We start from the raw sequence: 17,622 nt of genomic DNA on the forward strand, positions 1-17,622 counted from the left end.
AACTATAACAACCACATTGAGTACCTGCAAGATGTCTCACGTAATGAGGGCATGAGATGTTTTTCTTGGAATTATCCACAAATCACATTGAAAGATTTTGGAAAAAGACATCATTTTTTCAGGCTCTTAATTACTACTAAATTAAGCAATATCCATAACCTTTTAACTAAAAGTTGAAATATTTTATACCAAAAAAAAATTTTGTCAAGGGAAAAAAGGTCTACGCAAATAAATTAAACTCTTGGCCATTTAAAATAAGATACGTATGACATAAATGTGATGTTAGAGAAAATAGCAGACCCAAGACAATAACTCATATAGCAAGAACATTGATGGCACTGCTCAACAGAAACATCCTCAGCTAGAGATGGGAATAAGAGGAGACAGAGAAAGAAAAAACCGCTCTGCATTGAATAATTTACCATGATATTATTTTGGTTACTCTTGTCCTTTACAGCTGACAGAAGATAAAAGATAAAGCCTTCTCCCACTGGCAAATGAGCAGCACCTTAGTGTGACAAAACAGCGCAATTTAATCCCATAGACAAAGTCTAGCTGCAGCACTATAAGCTTTTCTTTGGTTCAGGTTGGGGGTGGGGGGTTGGTTGGTTGGTTTGGGGGTGGAGGTTGTTTGGGTTTGGGGGGTTTTTTGGAAGGTTTATTTGTTTGGTTTGGTTTTTAGGTTTTTTGTTTGGCTGGTTTTTTTTCCACAAAAATTCAAAAACATGCCTTGGAATATCAAGCAGAAAAAACCAGTCCCAACCACCATCATCAGTAGTGTTGTTATCAACAGTACTGCGTAAGCTGATACATTGAGGACCTTAAGAACTTCCTTGCCTCAAAGTGTAATGTAGCCAACAGAGTTTAATGAAACATCCTTAAAACTATGCTAGCTCTAAAATTCCAGTTAGATGAGCTTCTTGGAGGGTAATTTACACTTGGTTTTAAAATTGTCATCATCTTCCCCTTAAAAGATATTTTCAGCTCCTAAATGCTATTTAGCAAAGTACATTTCATTTCCAGTGTGCTCGAAAGTGATCCTACTTTGTCAGAATGCCAAGGTGCATCTCCAGTGTCTTCTTATTCTATTCCTATTATGCTTTGCCATACATAATACTAATTGAATACAGTACGTGTTGCATTTGCAGTCATTAAAGCAGCAGTACAACTCAAATTTAAGTGAACTATTGGTGCCCCACATCAGGTGAAACACAACAATCAGTTTCCCCAGGAACAAAAAAAAGAAAAAAAAAAATTCAACCCCAAGAACTGCCTGCAATGTCAATGGCATTTATTGCCCTTCCTGGGAATCAAGGTAGAATATTTGAGCGTACTCTTAAGGTGGTCCTATCTCAGGTAATTCTTTGTGTATCCGATGCAAAATTTGGCTTGTGCCACTAGTGTTAAATAGGGTTTATTTGGAGTTGACTGCCATGGCTTTGGCAGCTAGCTCACAAGGGTAAATGTGACCTGCTGGCATTCCTTCACAGTTTACAAAGACATGCCAAAGAATCTGCGTTCTGGCATGGACATCTTGGAAAAAAAGTTTTACTGTACTGTTAACTGTGTTACTTTGAAGCAGAGGAAGCAAATCCTGCAAGTGCTTAACACTATGCAGATTAGCATAAGTGTTTACAAGATCTGTCAACACCAGGCTTATTTTATCTAACTTTGTAGACTGGTCAAACAGGCCAGTCACAGATATAAACATTATTTTTACTCTTAGCAAACTGTGCAAAACAGTAGTTCTGTGTTGCTATGCTGCTGTCATCAGATGTGAATAGGGAGTTTCATCTTCTTCTGTCCTATTTTTTCCACCAAATATCACTTCCACATAACCCTAAATTATGCTAATTCAGTTGTTTTCGTGGCCATAGGCTACACTGGACCACCCGAATGTTTTGATCTGAAGAGAAGACAACCAGCCAAAGAACTCCTTAAACTTGATCTGCCACTTGTGGTCTCTGACACACTCAAAATCAAGATTGAAAGTTGATCGTGGCAGTATTTGTTATAACACATGAAAACATGCTATGGATCAGGTATGACTTTACCAGGGAGCATGGTAAGAAGGTTGTCAAATCTCATTACAACCACCCATCATTATGGGTACTCAATGTCACATTAGAGAGGAAAATGTTGTAACATTCAACTTCATGTGCATTGCCTTCATTGTGCACTTTGTCTTGGACATGCAAAATAATATGACAGTTTAAAAACAGGAAAACAAAAAAAACCCAAGAAGGTTACATTAAAAAAGAACAAAGTTTCTCTGGAGGACAGCAATAAAAAATGATAGAAAGTTATAAGGAAGTTGAAAACTAGTCAAAAATTCCTTCATTCGCAAATAATAACTGGGTGGATATGGACAGGCCGTAATCTTGCCTATTTTCCACATATTCAAAAAGAGTAATACTCCCCTCTCCACGTACAAATTATATATCTTCATTTACTTTCTTGTATCTATTCTTTCTCACAATGAATTGACAATACAAATGAGAAAGGTGTTTGTCCCTAGTTATTCAGCATGTAACAACCATATTAACATCATATGTTAACAAACATATTAACATAATGGAAACTCCCACTTTTTCAAAAAGATACTTGCAGAAATAAAGATTTTTAAATTGTCATGATGTTATTCTGTGTTCTTAGAGATGAATTTCCTAATGTCTAAATAGTTTTAGCCTACAAAAGCATCTTCTAGAGGAACTCCAATATCCTGTGAGGTTAGTAGACTGAGTAGCCTGATGCAAAAGATGCTGTGCTTAGTTCATTTAGGTTAATCAAGCTTACAGTCTTAAGTAGGGTTAACTGAGATCATAGATTAAGCAACTTTCCAGCCACAAGACGACAGATGCCCTTAGAAGTCATTAAATGCTGAATCAGCTGTATTACTCAGTGAATATATCCTTCATGACTCCCACAATATCAGTAAAAAGAGGACAATGGCTTGATCCCTTTTGGGGGGTGGGGGGGTGTTTGGGGTTTTTTGTTGTTGTTCAAGGAATGAGGTTAACAAGAACCAGAACAGCATAGGCCCTATCAAAGATAATTTTTTTAGCTTTATCGCTACGATAAGCCACCTAGAAAGGACAGTGCAGAGATGTTCATTGAAGACCACAGACATAGCAGATGATACCCTTTTGCCCTCTTCCTTTCTATTGCTACTGCTTCAAGTAAAAACTAATGCTCTTTCAGGAAAAAGATTGTGTTCAGGATATCCTATTGTTCTCAAACGAGTATTTGTCTTTGCAAGACCGTGTGCAGGTGACGTAAGTTAGAGAAAGCAAGGCCTGCTCTAACCCAAGGGTCCAAAAGTGGAATCCCTCATACAAGAGCTGCAGCACAGAGGACTGTTTTGAGTTACCTTTGCAGCCAGCCCTCTGAGCAGGAGATCAGACTCATCTTAGGACCTGGTCCAGAACATATGGCAAGAGTGAGATATGTATTAGAGAATATGTGTCAACTTCCAATAATACTATATGAAAAAGATCCACTTGTTATACTAGCACTGAAACAAAAAAACCCAAACATGCATGTTCAGTATAAACCACTAGAAATGTAGTAGTTGAAAGTCCACTGTGTTACATACCAAAAATACAGCATGCTGTGATTAAGACTGTTCTGAGTTTAATGAACCTATAGACAAATATTTTTCCCAGGACTAAAAATCAGAAGTTGTTCTCATATCAGCTCAACATACAATTTTAATCAACATACAAGGCCAGCTGTACACTTCACATGTGCCTGATCAGCACGTTCTATGAAATTCACAGCAAGATAACAGACAGCAGCTTCAGCATGTTTTAACAGGAATTAACTAACAGGAGAAAAAAAAAGAACAGTGAAGTGAGAAAAAGAAAAGGAAATAAAAGCCACATGTCTTGGGCAGAAAAGAAAAAGGATAATGCATAGTCCCTCCCAGTTTCTCAGGAGATTCTGGAGGGAAAAACACTTTCCCCTTTTGATTAGACAGCTTGTGTGTTGAGGGGGCAGGAGTGACTACGTGTATACACATATACAGATAGAGAAGTGATGGGATTGCATTTTTTGTAATTTTCAAAATCAATTCATTTTTCCCATAAAAGAACTGGTCACCAAATAATTTCCTCAGAACTTTCCAGTTCATTTGCAAAAAGCCTTTTCCTCTTCAGAAGGAAAACCATGACAAAAAGTTTTTCTTGATCAACTCTCTATGACATCATTTGTTACTTTGTATATTATTTAAGAGTGCACATCATCACTTGGAAGGTGTCCGAACAAGAATTTCAATCCAGCTGGACTTTGGGTAAGTAATGAGTCGAATAATCACATCCAAATCTCCTGCTAGACTTTTCAGGTTCTGATGAAATTCAGAACTGAAAGAAGCCTCCAAAATGAGCTGTTGTCATGGGTTTTATGCAATTTGGTTATAAAAATCATAGCAGTAAGATAGTCATGTGTTAGCAGTATTGAACCTTAACCCCAATGCTTAGCATAAAAGAATCAGGATCTGAGATCACTTTTTTCTGTTCAGTGCAAGGATGGCTCAGCCAGGCTGTGCAGTGAAATACAACCCATAGCCACCTGCAACTCAGCAAACTAAGCAAGGAAAATGTTAAGAGTCAATAGGCCTTTCTATTTCTTTCTATTTGTGCCAGTGATTTAACATGCATATGCTATGCCAAGTCAGCTAGACTCAAATTTTCAGATGCAATCTGCAATTTGGTCCACATTTTGGAAGTGTTAACTGGTTGCACTGAAAGCAATACGAGCTGTAAGTTCTCAGCACCTCTGAAAAGAAGCCCTAAGTTTCTTAAATTTGGTATCAAAAACAATAGAGCACCTAAAACTAGAACCCAGTGGGGACTTCCCTTCAATGGATATAAATATCCGTGGCTTTCAAAGAGGTCCAGAGGGATAGCACAGCACTCAGTGAATCAACATGGGATTTGGAAGACCTGTGCTTAATTGACCAACTGGCTGTAGTCAAGTAACCTAACCACAGCTCCCAGCTGATACAACCATAGCACTATCCAACATCACTCACATGTGGTGAGAATGAATACATTAAAGGCTGGGAGGTTCTCCTGTTGCAGCGTAGGAGCTGTTCATTTTGTGGGTGGAATGAAGAAATGACACAAAACTTACGTATGGCTGGGAAGAAAGCGAAGAGTCGCACTGAAAATCAATGTGTTATTCTGAGGAAATACGAAATATCTTAACAGTGCTTTGTATTCCAGCAGATTACTTAAGAGAGCCTTTCGTCATTTTAACGATATTAAAATGTAAACACTTTTTTTTTGTAAGAAAAGTATGTTCACTGCATGCCATAAGAACATTTAAATAAAGAAATATGTTTTCTACTAAGTAAGATTGAAATTGCTACTCAATAGTGCATTAAACAACAATAACAACCATGTATTTCCTAGGCAGTAAGAACCAAGCAACACAGAAACATCCCCACCATCATCTTCTTGGCTTCACACCATATTTTAGGCATGTACAAAATAGCTTGTACAACACATTTCTGCAGATCCCTAACTGGAGGTTGCCATGGTGGCAGCATTTGACCCAGGGATGTTCAGTACTGAATTACTGTTCAGCCGTAACAAGCTGTCTTCAGGATTAGCTCCTCAAGCTGGCCATGAGACATACCTCCAGGATATCCTACAGTTGCTGCAGCTGCAGAAGTGATGGTGGGGTAGTCAGCGAGGCTGTGTTAGAAAGAAAGCGGCACATATTCTTATTTTTAAGAGATGCATGGGTGTGATTTGCCTCTCAGTTAACATTAACGCAGGGCAGGAATGAAGGCAGGCCGAGCTAGGCCCTAACGCATGGCCACAGCCGGGCTCCTGGCCTCCCCGCCAACAGGGAGAGCAGGCAGCCGTGCTCTGGTCACCCAGTCACCACTGGGCTGCCCCACCAGCACGGCCCAGCCATGGTTACGTCCTGCACATAGCCACCTCTGACACCGAAGTGGCCATTACCCGTTGGGGCACCCGGTACCACACATGAAGAGTAAGTCTCCCCCTCTTACCTCAGGGTCTTTCTCTATCTCCAGCCCCGCTTCCACCAGGTTGCGTTCGTACTCCTCTCGCTGCAGCTGCTTCTCCTCCTCCAGGGCATCCAGCGGGCCAAGCTCGATCACCTCTGCCCCCAGCGGCCTCGGCTGCTCCTGCAGGGCACGCTGGCCACTGTCCTGCCACTGTGGCTCAGCACAGCCCTCCCTGGTCCCTCCATTCGAAACCAGGGCCAAGGAGGCAGATCCATGGGTTGGCTCTGGTGAGCCCACACCGGGCAGGTGCCGAGCAAGGCGTTTTCGGTAGTGGTAGGCTAACACATAGTCGACCTTTCTCTTGCTGTCCCTGAAATGCATGCCACCTGGGGATGCCTTGTCCAGAGCCCCTCCTTGCGTCCCGTCCAGGTAATTGTTTATAATCTGGGAGAGAAACACACAAGTCTCACAGACAAGAAAGCCAAAAAGCCCAAGAAGAAGGTAGGCCTGCGGTCTGTCTCTACAGAAGCCCATAAAGCTGTGCAGAGTCAAAATTGGAGGTCAGCCAGGGGTAGGTACGACCTACAAACATGCACTCTGCAGACCAGATTAAGTCACTCTGACCTCCTCCAACCGTAAACAAATGAGAGTGGCTAAAGATAGCGGCCTTATCCCAACGCATGGGATGGATACCTACCTGATGGGCAGGTACAGAGGCACACACCAACTGTCTGTCTTGCATGTACACAGACCATACAGGAGAAGACACGCGCATTTTGAAATGGGATGGAGAAGTGAGAATAAGGATTACATTACAGATTAGGATATGAGAAAGGATGTGCTGTGGAGCAAAGCTGGGCAGGGGAGGAAAGCAAAAGAAAATGTGTGTGGGAAGAAAGAGAAGAAACTGATCTGAGCTAGAACAGAAGAAATATCCTCAATGTAGTACAAGGGCAAGAAGGGTAGGGCTGGACAGAAATGCTTTGGAAAATACCAGGGATTAGAGAAGATATGCCCCATGGATGGCTAACAATGCTAGCTGACCTGTATTTTAACGTATTATGAAAAGACTATGTGACTGACCAGTATCACTGCAAAAGGAAATAAATTGCTAAAATCATTCAAATCACCTATGTTGTGCTCTGTCACCGCCTCGGACTGTCCCTGCTTCCTTGTCGCCACTCTCCGAACCCTTCTGGGGTGAAGCTGTTCCAGTACTAACCCCCACTATCGCGCCCCAGCCTGGACAGCAATTCTGCGGCACCCATGTTGAACTCTGATACCAAATGTAAGGCATTCACTTTCACTTCTCGTTCACTAACATAGCCCATTTGTTTTCCAAAACTGTTACCAACCACCATTTCCAGCTCAATGTTGTAGCTTAAAACGCTTCACAGAGCTCTCTACAGTGTCATTCATTCGAGTGACACCAGCCCTCCAGTGACTGGGGAACAAGATACAAGCAAACAAGTAGGGTCAACCTGATCCAAAGCAATCAGCCCACAACCTAATTCCAGACATTTATGGTTCCCATAGGTGGCTATACAAGCAAAATCTTGACAGGTGCCAGTTACAGATGTCTTTCTCTCCCTACCTCCCCTTCCATTACATGCACTGGTAGCCCTCATTGCAAAGTTAACCAAGCATGCTGTATGGCAATTTTCTCATTTGTTAACACAACACGAATTTTTGAAGGTATTACATAAATGTGCATATTATTATATACCCCAACATCTCCCAGATTCTTGTTTTTCATTGCTTTGCTTCACTTAGTGGCTTTCAGCCACCATATCACTAAATAAATCTTGGGTTTATATGCATACTACATCCTTCATTCTTTCACGAAATTATCACCAAATAATCTGTTCTGCACATTACACTTATCACACACTTTATGTGTAAAGTGTATATATAGTCCCTTTAGGCATATCTAAACTTACACTCAGCACTACATTCTGGCAGAATATAAAACTGCTTGGGAGACAGCATTTTACTGCAATTCCCCATTCCCTAGTTAGATACATTTTCATGTAGTACTCACAGGCAGTCCATGCAAACCTCCTGGATCCATCTCTGCCACAGTGAAGAAAAACCCGTTGCAGATTTCTAGTCTCCCTTCCAGAGAGTTTCGCGCTATATAGCGCAGAAGTAATGATGTCACCGCCACCAGGGCACTGGCACAACGCAATGCATTAGCTGACTCCAGAGAAGATGAGCTCTAAGCATCCTCTCCTCCCTTACTGGTGAGTGCGGGCAGAAAAGAGAAGCACAAACAAAATGCGGGAGAGGGAACAAGGAGGTTGGAGAACATGAAAAGTCACTAAGAGGTTTTCCTGTTTATTACCATGCATAGCCAGCTGCTGCATCCCAGCCACCTGAGAGAGCACCATAGCAACATTTGATGTTGCTGGAGTTACACAGAATAATAGGATGAGGAGACATAACAATGCCTCTCTCTCCCTCCCTCTCTGTTGACTCTTTTCCTTACTCTTGGCAGCAAAGTGCCATCCCCATTATTATGGGTGTCTATTGCATAGAAAACAAATCAAAATTCCCACAGATTTCAGTAAGGACATTTTCTGGCCCTAAATTTGCACTGCTTTCCTGACCGTGTGATGTTCTGGCACAAGAAGACCTTATTAGGGAGGAACACAAATAAGTTGCAATTTCCAAAATGTCACTGAAGGAAATATCAAGATCTTTCTCTCCTCCCTTCTCACAGCCATTGTAAAAGTCAGAATCAGTGATTTAAATTACCATCTTCAGTCCCACATTCATTGCTTGACATTTCTGAGACAAGTAGCCAGAACACCAAGCAATAAGAAAATGGAAAGATAGGATCAGCATTTCATGACAATTTTATTCTAGTCCTCTAATAGCCAATATATCACTACAAACATATCCCAAGAGGTGTCTCCTCTAACAACAGCTCTGCTCTGAAGACTGCAGCCACGCTACACTTCCACCTTCCAATCCAGGCCACACTAACACCTGGGCACGTGCTGGCCCAGGGTTTGCACAGGGATAGCCAATTTAGTCATCAACCTGCAGATCTTTTGCTACACTAGGGGTGATAGCACCCCCCCTCTTCCTGCTCTGAAGGATTTTGGCTAAAGTAAATAAGAAAAGCTTAATGAGGCTAACTACAGCAGTTAGTTCCTGCTGTACACTAAGAGAGCCTACTGAACTACCTAAGGCTGTAGTATCAGTTTACTTGCGTAGTCACTTTTCCCAGTACAGCATGGATTTGCCTAACACACAGGAGGAGTGCACAGTGCTCTGCTCACCCTGCTTCAAGCCTCTTCCTCATCTCAAACACATTAGAGGTAAGTCAACGAACATAAAATCCTACTTACAGAACTGCTGAAGGACTCCATACAGCTCGGTGCTTCAAAAGCTCCATTGATCCTGCAGCTGTGCAAGGAAGTCCAGTTTTGAGGAACTGTGAGGTATTTGCTGTTGTATCTTGAAAAAGAGTCCCTGGCTGATTTTGCTGTCTTTTGTCCATTCAGAGTTGGGTGTGAGGAGGCTAGAGGAAAGTCTGAGAATGAGAGACAAGTGTTGTTATATAAAGCAGGTTTTGTGCAGGTAGTTTCCTAAAGGAATGGGAAATACTGCCGTTAACAGACACTATTCAACTTCAGATACTGCACTTCAGTAAATGGAGAGGAGTGCATAAAACTGCAGAGGAACAACAGGTACTTACCTGTGTGAACTGCTGGGGAAGGGGGAACAATGATACAACGCTGCACTTAGCTCAGCACTACCCTGGTTGGTCAACAGTATTTGTACTCCTGCACTTCAGTCACGAGGTTAGGAGCTGGAAAGTCTGTGCTTTGCAGCTAGCTAAGCACGCCCCAGGACATGAGCAAACTATGTGTCTTCAGTGACTGTGCCGTGGTTCTCTGGGTGCAGCATTCATGCCAGATGGAAGCCAAATCACCACAAATGAACTGAGTCACATTTGCTTATGGCTTACAACTAGGCCTGAAATGGACTGTGTTTCAGTTCTAGTGTGATGTGAACAAATCTAGTGGCATCAGGTACAGATAGAAACTTCTGGCTAACGGTCATTCTCCACTAAGAACTCTTAACTTTTGGACATGTAATGGTGTGAAATTCTCATAAAGTACATCTAAGTTTATACCTACATGTTTTGGCTTGAGGGACTAATGTCTTGAACCATTTAGTTTTAGATGTGTTCCCCATCTCTTGTATCGACAAATTACATGGTTACAGTGCAGCATAATGGAGGGTCTGGAGGGAATGGGGAGATACATGTCACTCCCTGTTCACCGCCACTGGTAAGCTATATCTCTGCCGAAGAGCAGGGTACGGCAACAACAGAATATGAGAAGAATGCTTGGTCACGTGTAGGAAGTGCAGAAAGTCAATCCCATACAGGCAGTAGCACAGTGAAAAAATGATGATAAAAAGTAACGGGTACAGGAACTTGTTTGACATAAAAATGTTTCATACTCTTTCCCCATCTAGTGGTGCCATAACTGAAATGGGGTTGATTGATCTTTACCCATAGTTTCTTTGAGAAGCTTATTGGGGCGAAAAAATATGGCTTGGTCCTTCAAGCATCAGTGTTTTCTACCAGAGAGAAGACAGAGGTGTAGCAGACCCATCTGCCCACATAGATATCCCTGCTACCGCTAAAGAGACAAAGCACCATGCCTCTCCAGTCAGGATTTTTGTCTTCCCCAGGAAGAAGAAATAACTGGAACATTCATCAGCTCCTGTATATCCAGGGAGACACCACATCCATAGTATCTCTTCTTGCCTTATTACTAGGCAATCCTGGTAATGCTGCAGTTCTCTTCCCCACCTTCACCTTCTGTCTAAGGAAACAAGAAGCTTCAACAGCATAGTATACTTTTCAGTCTGGGAGGAACTGCCCTATGAGATTTGCTGCACTGTGTTATGAGAAAGTGATTTCACCTTTCTCTGCCACAAGAAAGCGCTGGAAAATTTGAGTAGTTTCCTCTGCAAGTTCCTCATGGTGATGGAGACAGGGGAAGAGGGAAGGCAGGAACAGTGTCTCTTACTCAGTGTTCATGTGACTGAAGAGTGTTTCTCCTGCATTGCTGAAACAGCCAACTGGTGGCAGAAATACCTTGCATTACATCTCAAAAGACAGAGCGTTGAAGGAGGTGGCTGTATGCAGGAAACCTATAGAGTTGCGCAGTCACCATCATCATCAAATAATTCAAGGAAAATCTAAAAGGATCCATTCTTACAGATGGTGATAGCAAAACTTCATCTTTCTCTCTTTTTTTGGGGGGGGGGAGGGGCATGTATTGCTAAAATCTGGAAGTCATATTTCCTCCTTATTTAACTGAATCCCTTCTTTTTTTTTCTCAAGAGTCTACAGCAGACACTGTGTCCTACTGCTAATCTTCTATGCCCTCTACAGAGGCTGAATCTACTTACCCACAATTATGTGCTAAGAGAGGAGCCAGTAAAATGTTAAAGAAGGAAATGCGTAGACGTTACCCCTAAATGTTATGATTATTCTAATGTTTCCTATCAATAATAGATTAGGGTCCTGCAGCACTTGAACAGTACAGTAGATTGACTCACCAGTCTTCCTTTCCTGATCTCTCAGGGAGACTCCCACTTGGCTTACTTTAATGAAGCACATAATGATGCCACAAGGGAAACTCCAAGGAAAATAATTAATAAGTGAAGGTTTCATTCCCAAAGGCTACATACAGTGTTTCTCCAGTATTTTCAGACTAAGCCTGGGATATCTCACAAGACCTTTGCACAGTCAATTAAAGACCTTTTTTTCTTCCCAGTCCTTTTAACTGAGCCTAGAAAAAAAATCTGCAGTTCATTTATAATAAAATGATTTCATCTCCATTATGCTTCCCAACCTTCAGAAACTGTGTCACGAACCTGAGGTTAACACTGGTAAGCAGGTGAAGCAGTCAGGGACTTCCAGTCAGGATAAGTTTTTTGATGGAAATGCAATTTCCATGTCTGAATTTGGAAGACTCCTATTCTCCCAAAAGCTTTTCATCTTCCCAAATCAAACTGACTGAACCAAAACGTTTTGTTCTGAATGAGTTCCACATTTGACAGTGTTTGCCTGTGGTACTGCGGTGCCTCAGGGGCTTCTGCTTCAGATGCTGCCTGACCTCATTCTACCCTGTAAGCCTTTACGACATCTGGCCTTACATGTTCTCATTCTATAAATATTCTAGAGGAATTAGTATCAATAGAAACAAGCTGTGTATGTATGTGCATATATAAATATAAATTCTTATACATGCACACATGCATAGCTCTGTTACACACACACACACATGTATATATATCCCCAGAGAACAGCAACAGAGTGAATCTTGAATTCAACCTGGAAAGCAAATGTTCAAGAACTACACTCATTCTAGAAAAATAGCCTGGGAGCCATCCCTCCAGTCAAACTTCTTGAAGTTGTAAATGGCTTCCAAGGACAAGGTACCTCCAGCACAGAGGTCAGTGATCAGCTCTAGTTCCAGTGTGAATTCACAGCCAGTAATCATCTACTTGCTTGCTCAGTCTCTCTGCAATCCTTTGCTTTGGCTTTTTGTAAACTTAAGGGTTGGCTGCATGTGCACCAATTGACCTCACTATCTGAGTTTCCAATTCCTTGTCTGAAGTGCAATGATGAAGAAGATGCACATGCTGCCAAAAGTGGAAGGACCGAGAGGATGTATTAAAGTACCATACTGCTTGTGAAATATGCATTAAGGGAGTCTACCTAATTAGGAGCTCTGTATTAAATCCTGAGTAACAGCCAATTATCCGATCTAAGTGGTCCAGATGGTCAGATTATCATAGGCACAGCTACTTGCAAAATACATTGTAAATGGTTTGGCCACCCAGGGCACATACACTGGCCTGCTTTCATTTATCTTCCTCTCCTTCCGGTTAAGTATCAGAGATGGGCTGCATTTCTGAAAGACACCACAGTCAGAAGTATACCTGTACTCACATAGACTCCTCTGCAAGGCTGTTCAAAACATCTGAAATTTAGGAGCACTGTTTGGCAAACTTATTATTCCTGCCACCCCCCAAGTAGGTATGAAAAAGAACTACTTGAATTTAGTGTTTCTATGTAGCTTGACTTATATATCTCCTTTAAAGAAGTTATGTTTATAAATAAAAAGATGTACCATGGTTATACATGCGTTCTTCAGGTCCCCACTAAGCTAATGACTTCTCAGTTCTGAACATGCACATCTAGAGTTGCTGATTTAAATACAGCCAGTCACACATGTATAAGTATTCAAGTATTTTCATCGCACTGTAGTTTTCTTTTTTAAGCTGCGACCCCTTGTCTCTTCAAAATACCGCTTATTATTTAATATTTCAATTAAAGAGTTTCAGACATGAGGAAATTTATGTTAATTAAATAAGCCTTGATCAAGCTTAAAGGAAACAGGCCACCAGAGGAAATGTCTAGGAATAAATTTTTATATAGGAAATCCATTCTTTATTAAATATTACTTGAAGGAAAAGGTCCAGTAGGTTTCATTAAAGATAATTTAGATTAGTGCAGTGTTCTCAAACTCCTTATTTGAATAAAAGAAGGATAGAGTTTGACCATTAAATTTCAGATACCTGATATTTCCTTCTTCAGGATGGTTTAAGAACTATTTACATGTTTAGTCCCATACTACTTAAATGCTTCTACTAAAAATCAGTCTCATAACTAAACTCAGCATTAGACAGTTCTCTCTGTGAAGACTATTTCTTCTCTGATCATATTCGGGAGGCTGGAAAGGAAAGGGGAAACAGTGTTATGTACAGCCAAATGTAAAGGGACACAACTGAGATACTGATTCCTACCCAAGAGATTCTCCTTGCTGAGTGTCCCGGAGGCTCAGGATGTGGTGTTTCAAACTGAATGCTGGAACAGGGTCCAGACAGGCAGATGCACCCAGACTGTCAAAGGCATTAGCCAGGACTTCTCATAGGTGGTTTTGCCCTTCCCATCTGCAGTCTGAGAGGTACTGTATGAGCACTTAAACTGCAGGCTGCAAATTTGGATCTCTTGTCTCTTGGTGGAAACTCAGTTGTGCGGTAACAGGTAGGAAGTGGCAAACCTGAAAAATGATGTTTTCTGCTTCTAGCTCCATTTCTTGCTCCCTTTGGTTGCATCTTCAATTTCATTCCCCAGGAGGTCTGCTAGCCCAGGGCATATGGTTGGGACAATGTGACGAAGATGGAAAGTAGACAGGGAATTGCGTGGGGCTGTGCTGCCTACCTTAGGCCTTAGCAGGACTGTTCCATCTCTGATCTTGTCTTAAACCTTGTTACTTCCTCCAAGCCACACCTGTACTTCCATGCTTCATACCCTCTAATCTGAAATTTGCTTTAATTTGTACCATGCTGCATTAGAGAGCGTTAGAGACAATCCAAAAAGCCTTGTCTGTCTTTAATTCCTATGATTCTTAAAAGGCACTAATGGTAGTCTTGAAGACCATGGAGGAAATCACACTCTGCTGTAGCTGTGTTGAGTTTGGTGGAGCTGTGCACAAGAAGTAATTCTGAGCTTCTTCCAATATCACCATGCACTTTGAGACTATAATGATTCAGGAAGCTGTTAATATGTGACAAACAGAGTGACTTGTCCATAACCCTCTGGCCCTTTGTGTGAATGCATATTCACTGATTCTTTAAAGTAGGAGTTACTGACACAAAGGATAATAACAATCCTCTTACAGTCATTTTAGGAAAAAGGAGGCCTATGGCCATCTGCTCCACAGGGGAAGGTGAGCCTGGAGCAGAGCGTGATAGGGCACAGCAGTGAGTGACCCTGCTGACAGGGAGCCCAGATGCAGAACAGCAAGTTCGGGTTAGGGTCAGGGTTGGAGACAGTGATCAGGGTCGGACACAGCTCAGTGATTCCCCAGCAAGGCAGCAGTGACAAGGCACATCCGAGGTCAAGCTGGGAAGCAGAGCTTCTAGGTCCAGGTCAGGGCCAAACCTGCAAAGGTCTGAGACTGGGTGTAGACGTAGCTCAGCTGCAATGTAGCACAGGTGGGGGCAAGTGGTAAAGCCTCAGCTTAAAAGCAGTTCCCAAGGGAAAGGAGGACAGGGCCTCACTTCCAGCTTTCTTCACAACAGCTCTAGTCAGTGAAGGAGCTGGCCTTGGACTCGGCCAGCTAAACTCTTTAACGTGACCAACTAAACGCCTAGACGGGGCGATGCACTCTGCGCCCTGAGAGCCTGTCCCTGAACTGCTGCCAGAAACAACAGCATTGCAGCACCTCAAACAGACAGGGGCAGGCAAGAGGGAGCATGGCTCCTTGCTGGCTTTGACTGGCCTGAATAGCTATGGTCACAGGCACAAGTGTAAAAACCTGTGGTTGTGCTCCTCTGGTAGACCCATGTACACAGGAGCCCTCACCTCTGGCATTAGGAGCACTAAGAATGTACCTGAGTTAACAGAGATGCTCACTCACCTCTGGCACAAGCCGTGAGCCAGAGAGTCTCTTAAAGGGTGGAAGACTATGAACCTGAATGGTCAAGAATGAAGGAAACGGAGTAGAGCTGTGGAGATAGATGTGGGAACCACACGGTAAAAAACAAAAACCTGAGCTGCCTTATGAATGGTTGCATTAACTGAAGACTTAATGGAGCTGTATCTATATAATACAACTGTGTGTATAACTTCACAGACTCCCCTCTTTTTTTTTTTTTTTAAATCCTAGTCCAAACGTAAAGATTACAGAAAGTACCTGATTGTTCTGTCATAAAGTATGTATCAGGACCAACTCCAACAGTGAAGGCTCAGGGATAGAAAAAGGACACTGGAATAACTCAACAAAGATCAGCAGTAGGCATTAAATCTAATGGCTGTTTGCACACTGTAGTCTACTATGCAAATAATTTTAGGAAGGGGACTGGATGGGAGAGCACAGAAATAGGATTCAGTAAGCTGCATGATAGTTCGGAGTTCACAGCAGAGCTACAGCCCTAGAAACAATGAGATAACGTGGAAACAACCACAGAGCTTTTGACTATAGCAGTAAAGTAATAGTGACACAGTATTAGTACTGAACATTATTCTAAACTTGTACACTGGGAACTCAAACACAGAAGGTTTTATGCACTAAGCAGATTTGTTCCCTGCATATGGGAACTGAAAGCTCGCTGCTGCACATTGTCTTCTGAAAAAGGATATTGCTCGCTTCCCCCAGTTGCATTGCAATAAGGCAAACGCAGATGGAAACAGCAGAAGTCCAGTACAAGGCATTTGCCTAGTGATTGTCTTTTCCACATGGATCACAACACTGACCCACAGCTGCACTCCTGAGGCTTCAGAAGAAATGAACTCTGCGTGTTTTATCTGTGAACTGTCTGTATGTAACCTGGGCCACAATTTTTTCTTTTTTTTTAATTTGTTTTTATTTTTAAAATGTCCTGAAAGAAGACACAGCAGTCCTTTCAAAGTATTCTTTTCTCTGTTCCCCACCCCCTTCCTACCTATTCGACTTCACAGGCAGCAATTAACAATGAATCGGAGAATAAACTTACCCGGCATGTGTGTTTCCATGTTGCCTGGAGGTTTGGCTGGAAGTTGCATCAATGCTAATAGGATGTGGCTATGCTGATCGTGTGCACAATCTGCTTCTGCACTGGCTTAAGTAGTGAACAGCACTAGCAGCTATTTCCACCCTGGCTTGATCCTGCATTAATCAAACCACAAACTGAAGCTAATTAGCAAGACCTTCTGTTTTGGTGATTACCACCAACGGGGGAAAGAGAGGTAAAAAGGCAAAACTCCCACCATCTGAGAGGCCATGGCAATTGTCTGCTGGAACTTCAGCATCTTGTCTTCATGCTCCATAATGCATCAACAAGCAACGTAACAACAGGCATATTTTGTCCTAAATCCCCAGAAGGCAGTGGAGGGGGAGTGGAGGAGAGAAAGAAAACAAGCTAATGCAAAACCAGGGCTCTACAACTGAGCCAGCTCTGTCCAAAAAAACATTATTCAAGGATTAGACTATCTTGGAGGTGGTTTCTGTGGGGAAGAGTGTCTTTATATCTGCAAAGCTTTACAGTGCTTCCAGGTAAGAGGTAAGTGCAGAAACCTTTTTATAAGGCTCTATCTCAACTACTCAAGTTACCTTACTGCCTGGATGCAGCACTGTCATTCCTGCATGAAATATTCAGGGGATTATCTTGTAATCAACTGTCTAATCAGAACAGGTGATGGATCCTGCTAGCCTTCAACCTTACAATTGAAGCAATGTATTGGGAAGAAAAGTTGTTGTTGACTAATACCATCTGAGAAAGGACTTTTATTTGCAATGATAATTGGAGGGAGGTGTAATTATTTGGAGTTCAAATCTTTCTCTTCTTTTAGGCTATTTATGAGACTACAACAGATTCTCTAGTGTCAGAGGGGGAAATGGATTTATTCAATGACTAAATAAAGTACAGTGTTTCTACTAGCTTGTGAATTAGGATTGCGCACTGTGTCATGATCAGCAAGAATAGCAGTTGTCTATATTACAGAGAGATGTACTGATGCACTGTGGCTAAGCTATCAAAGATACTGAGTTTATACAGCGAGCAGTGTGGCTGTTGTGTCCCAAAACTTGGGCTGTGTGCTGTAAAACTTGCCCTGCAAG

At 42.1% G+C, this 17,622-nt stretch overlaps 1 protein-coding gene across 1 annotated transcript in view; it reads right to left on the reverse strand.

Moving 5' to 3' along the window:
- ANO2 (anoctamin 2) overlaps positions 1 to 16,570 on the reverse strand; it is a 205,885-nt gene extending 189,315 nt beyond the window's left edge. The window contains exons 1-3 of the mRNA XM_050895205.1: positions 16,520 to 16,570; positions 9,337 to 9,521; positions 6,023 to 6,424 (exon numbers count right to left, since the gene is read on the reverse strand). Of these exons, the coding sequence (XP_050751162.1) occupies positions 6,023 to 6,424; positions 9,337 to 9,521; positions 16,520 to 16,568 (636 nt within the window). The 5' untranslated portion in view covers positions 16,569 to 16,570. The remainder of the gene's footprint in view (positions 1 to 6,022; positions 6,425 to 9,336; positions 9,522 to 16,519) is intronic.
- Between the last annotated feature and the right edge of the window lie 1,052 nt (positions 16,571 to 17,622).

The sequence above is a fragment of the Gymnogyps californianus genome, chromosome 1 (assembly GCF_018139145.2).
Source record: "Gymnogyps californianus isolate 813 chromosome 1, ASM1813914v2, whole genome shotgun sequence".
NCBI lineage: Eukaryota > Metazoa > Chordata > Aves > Accipitriformes > Cathartidae > Gymnogyps > Gymnogyps californianus.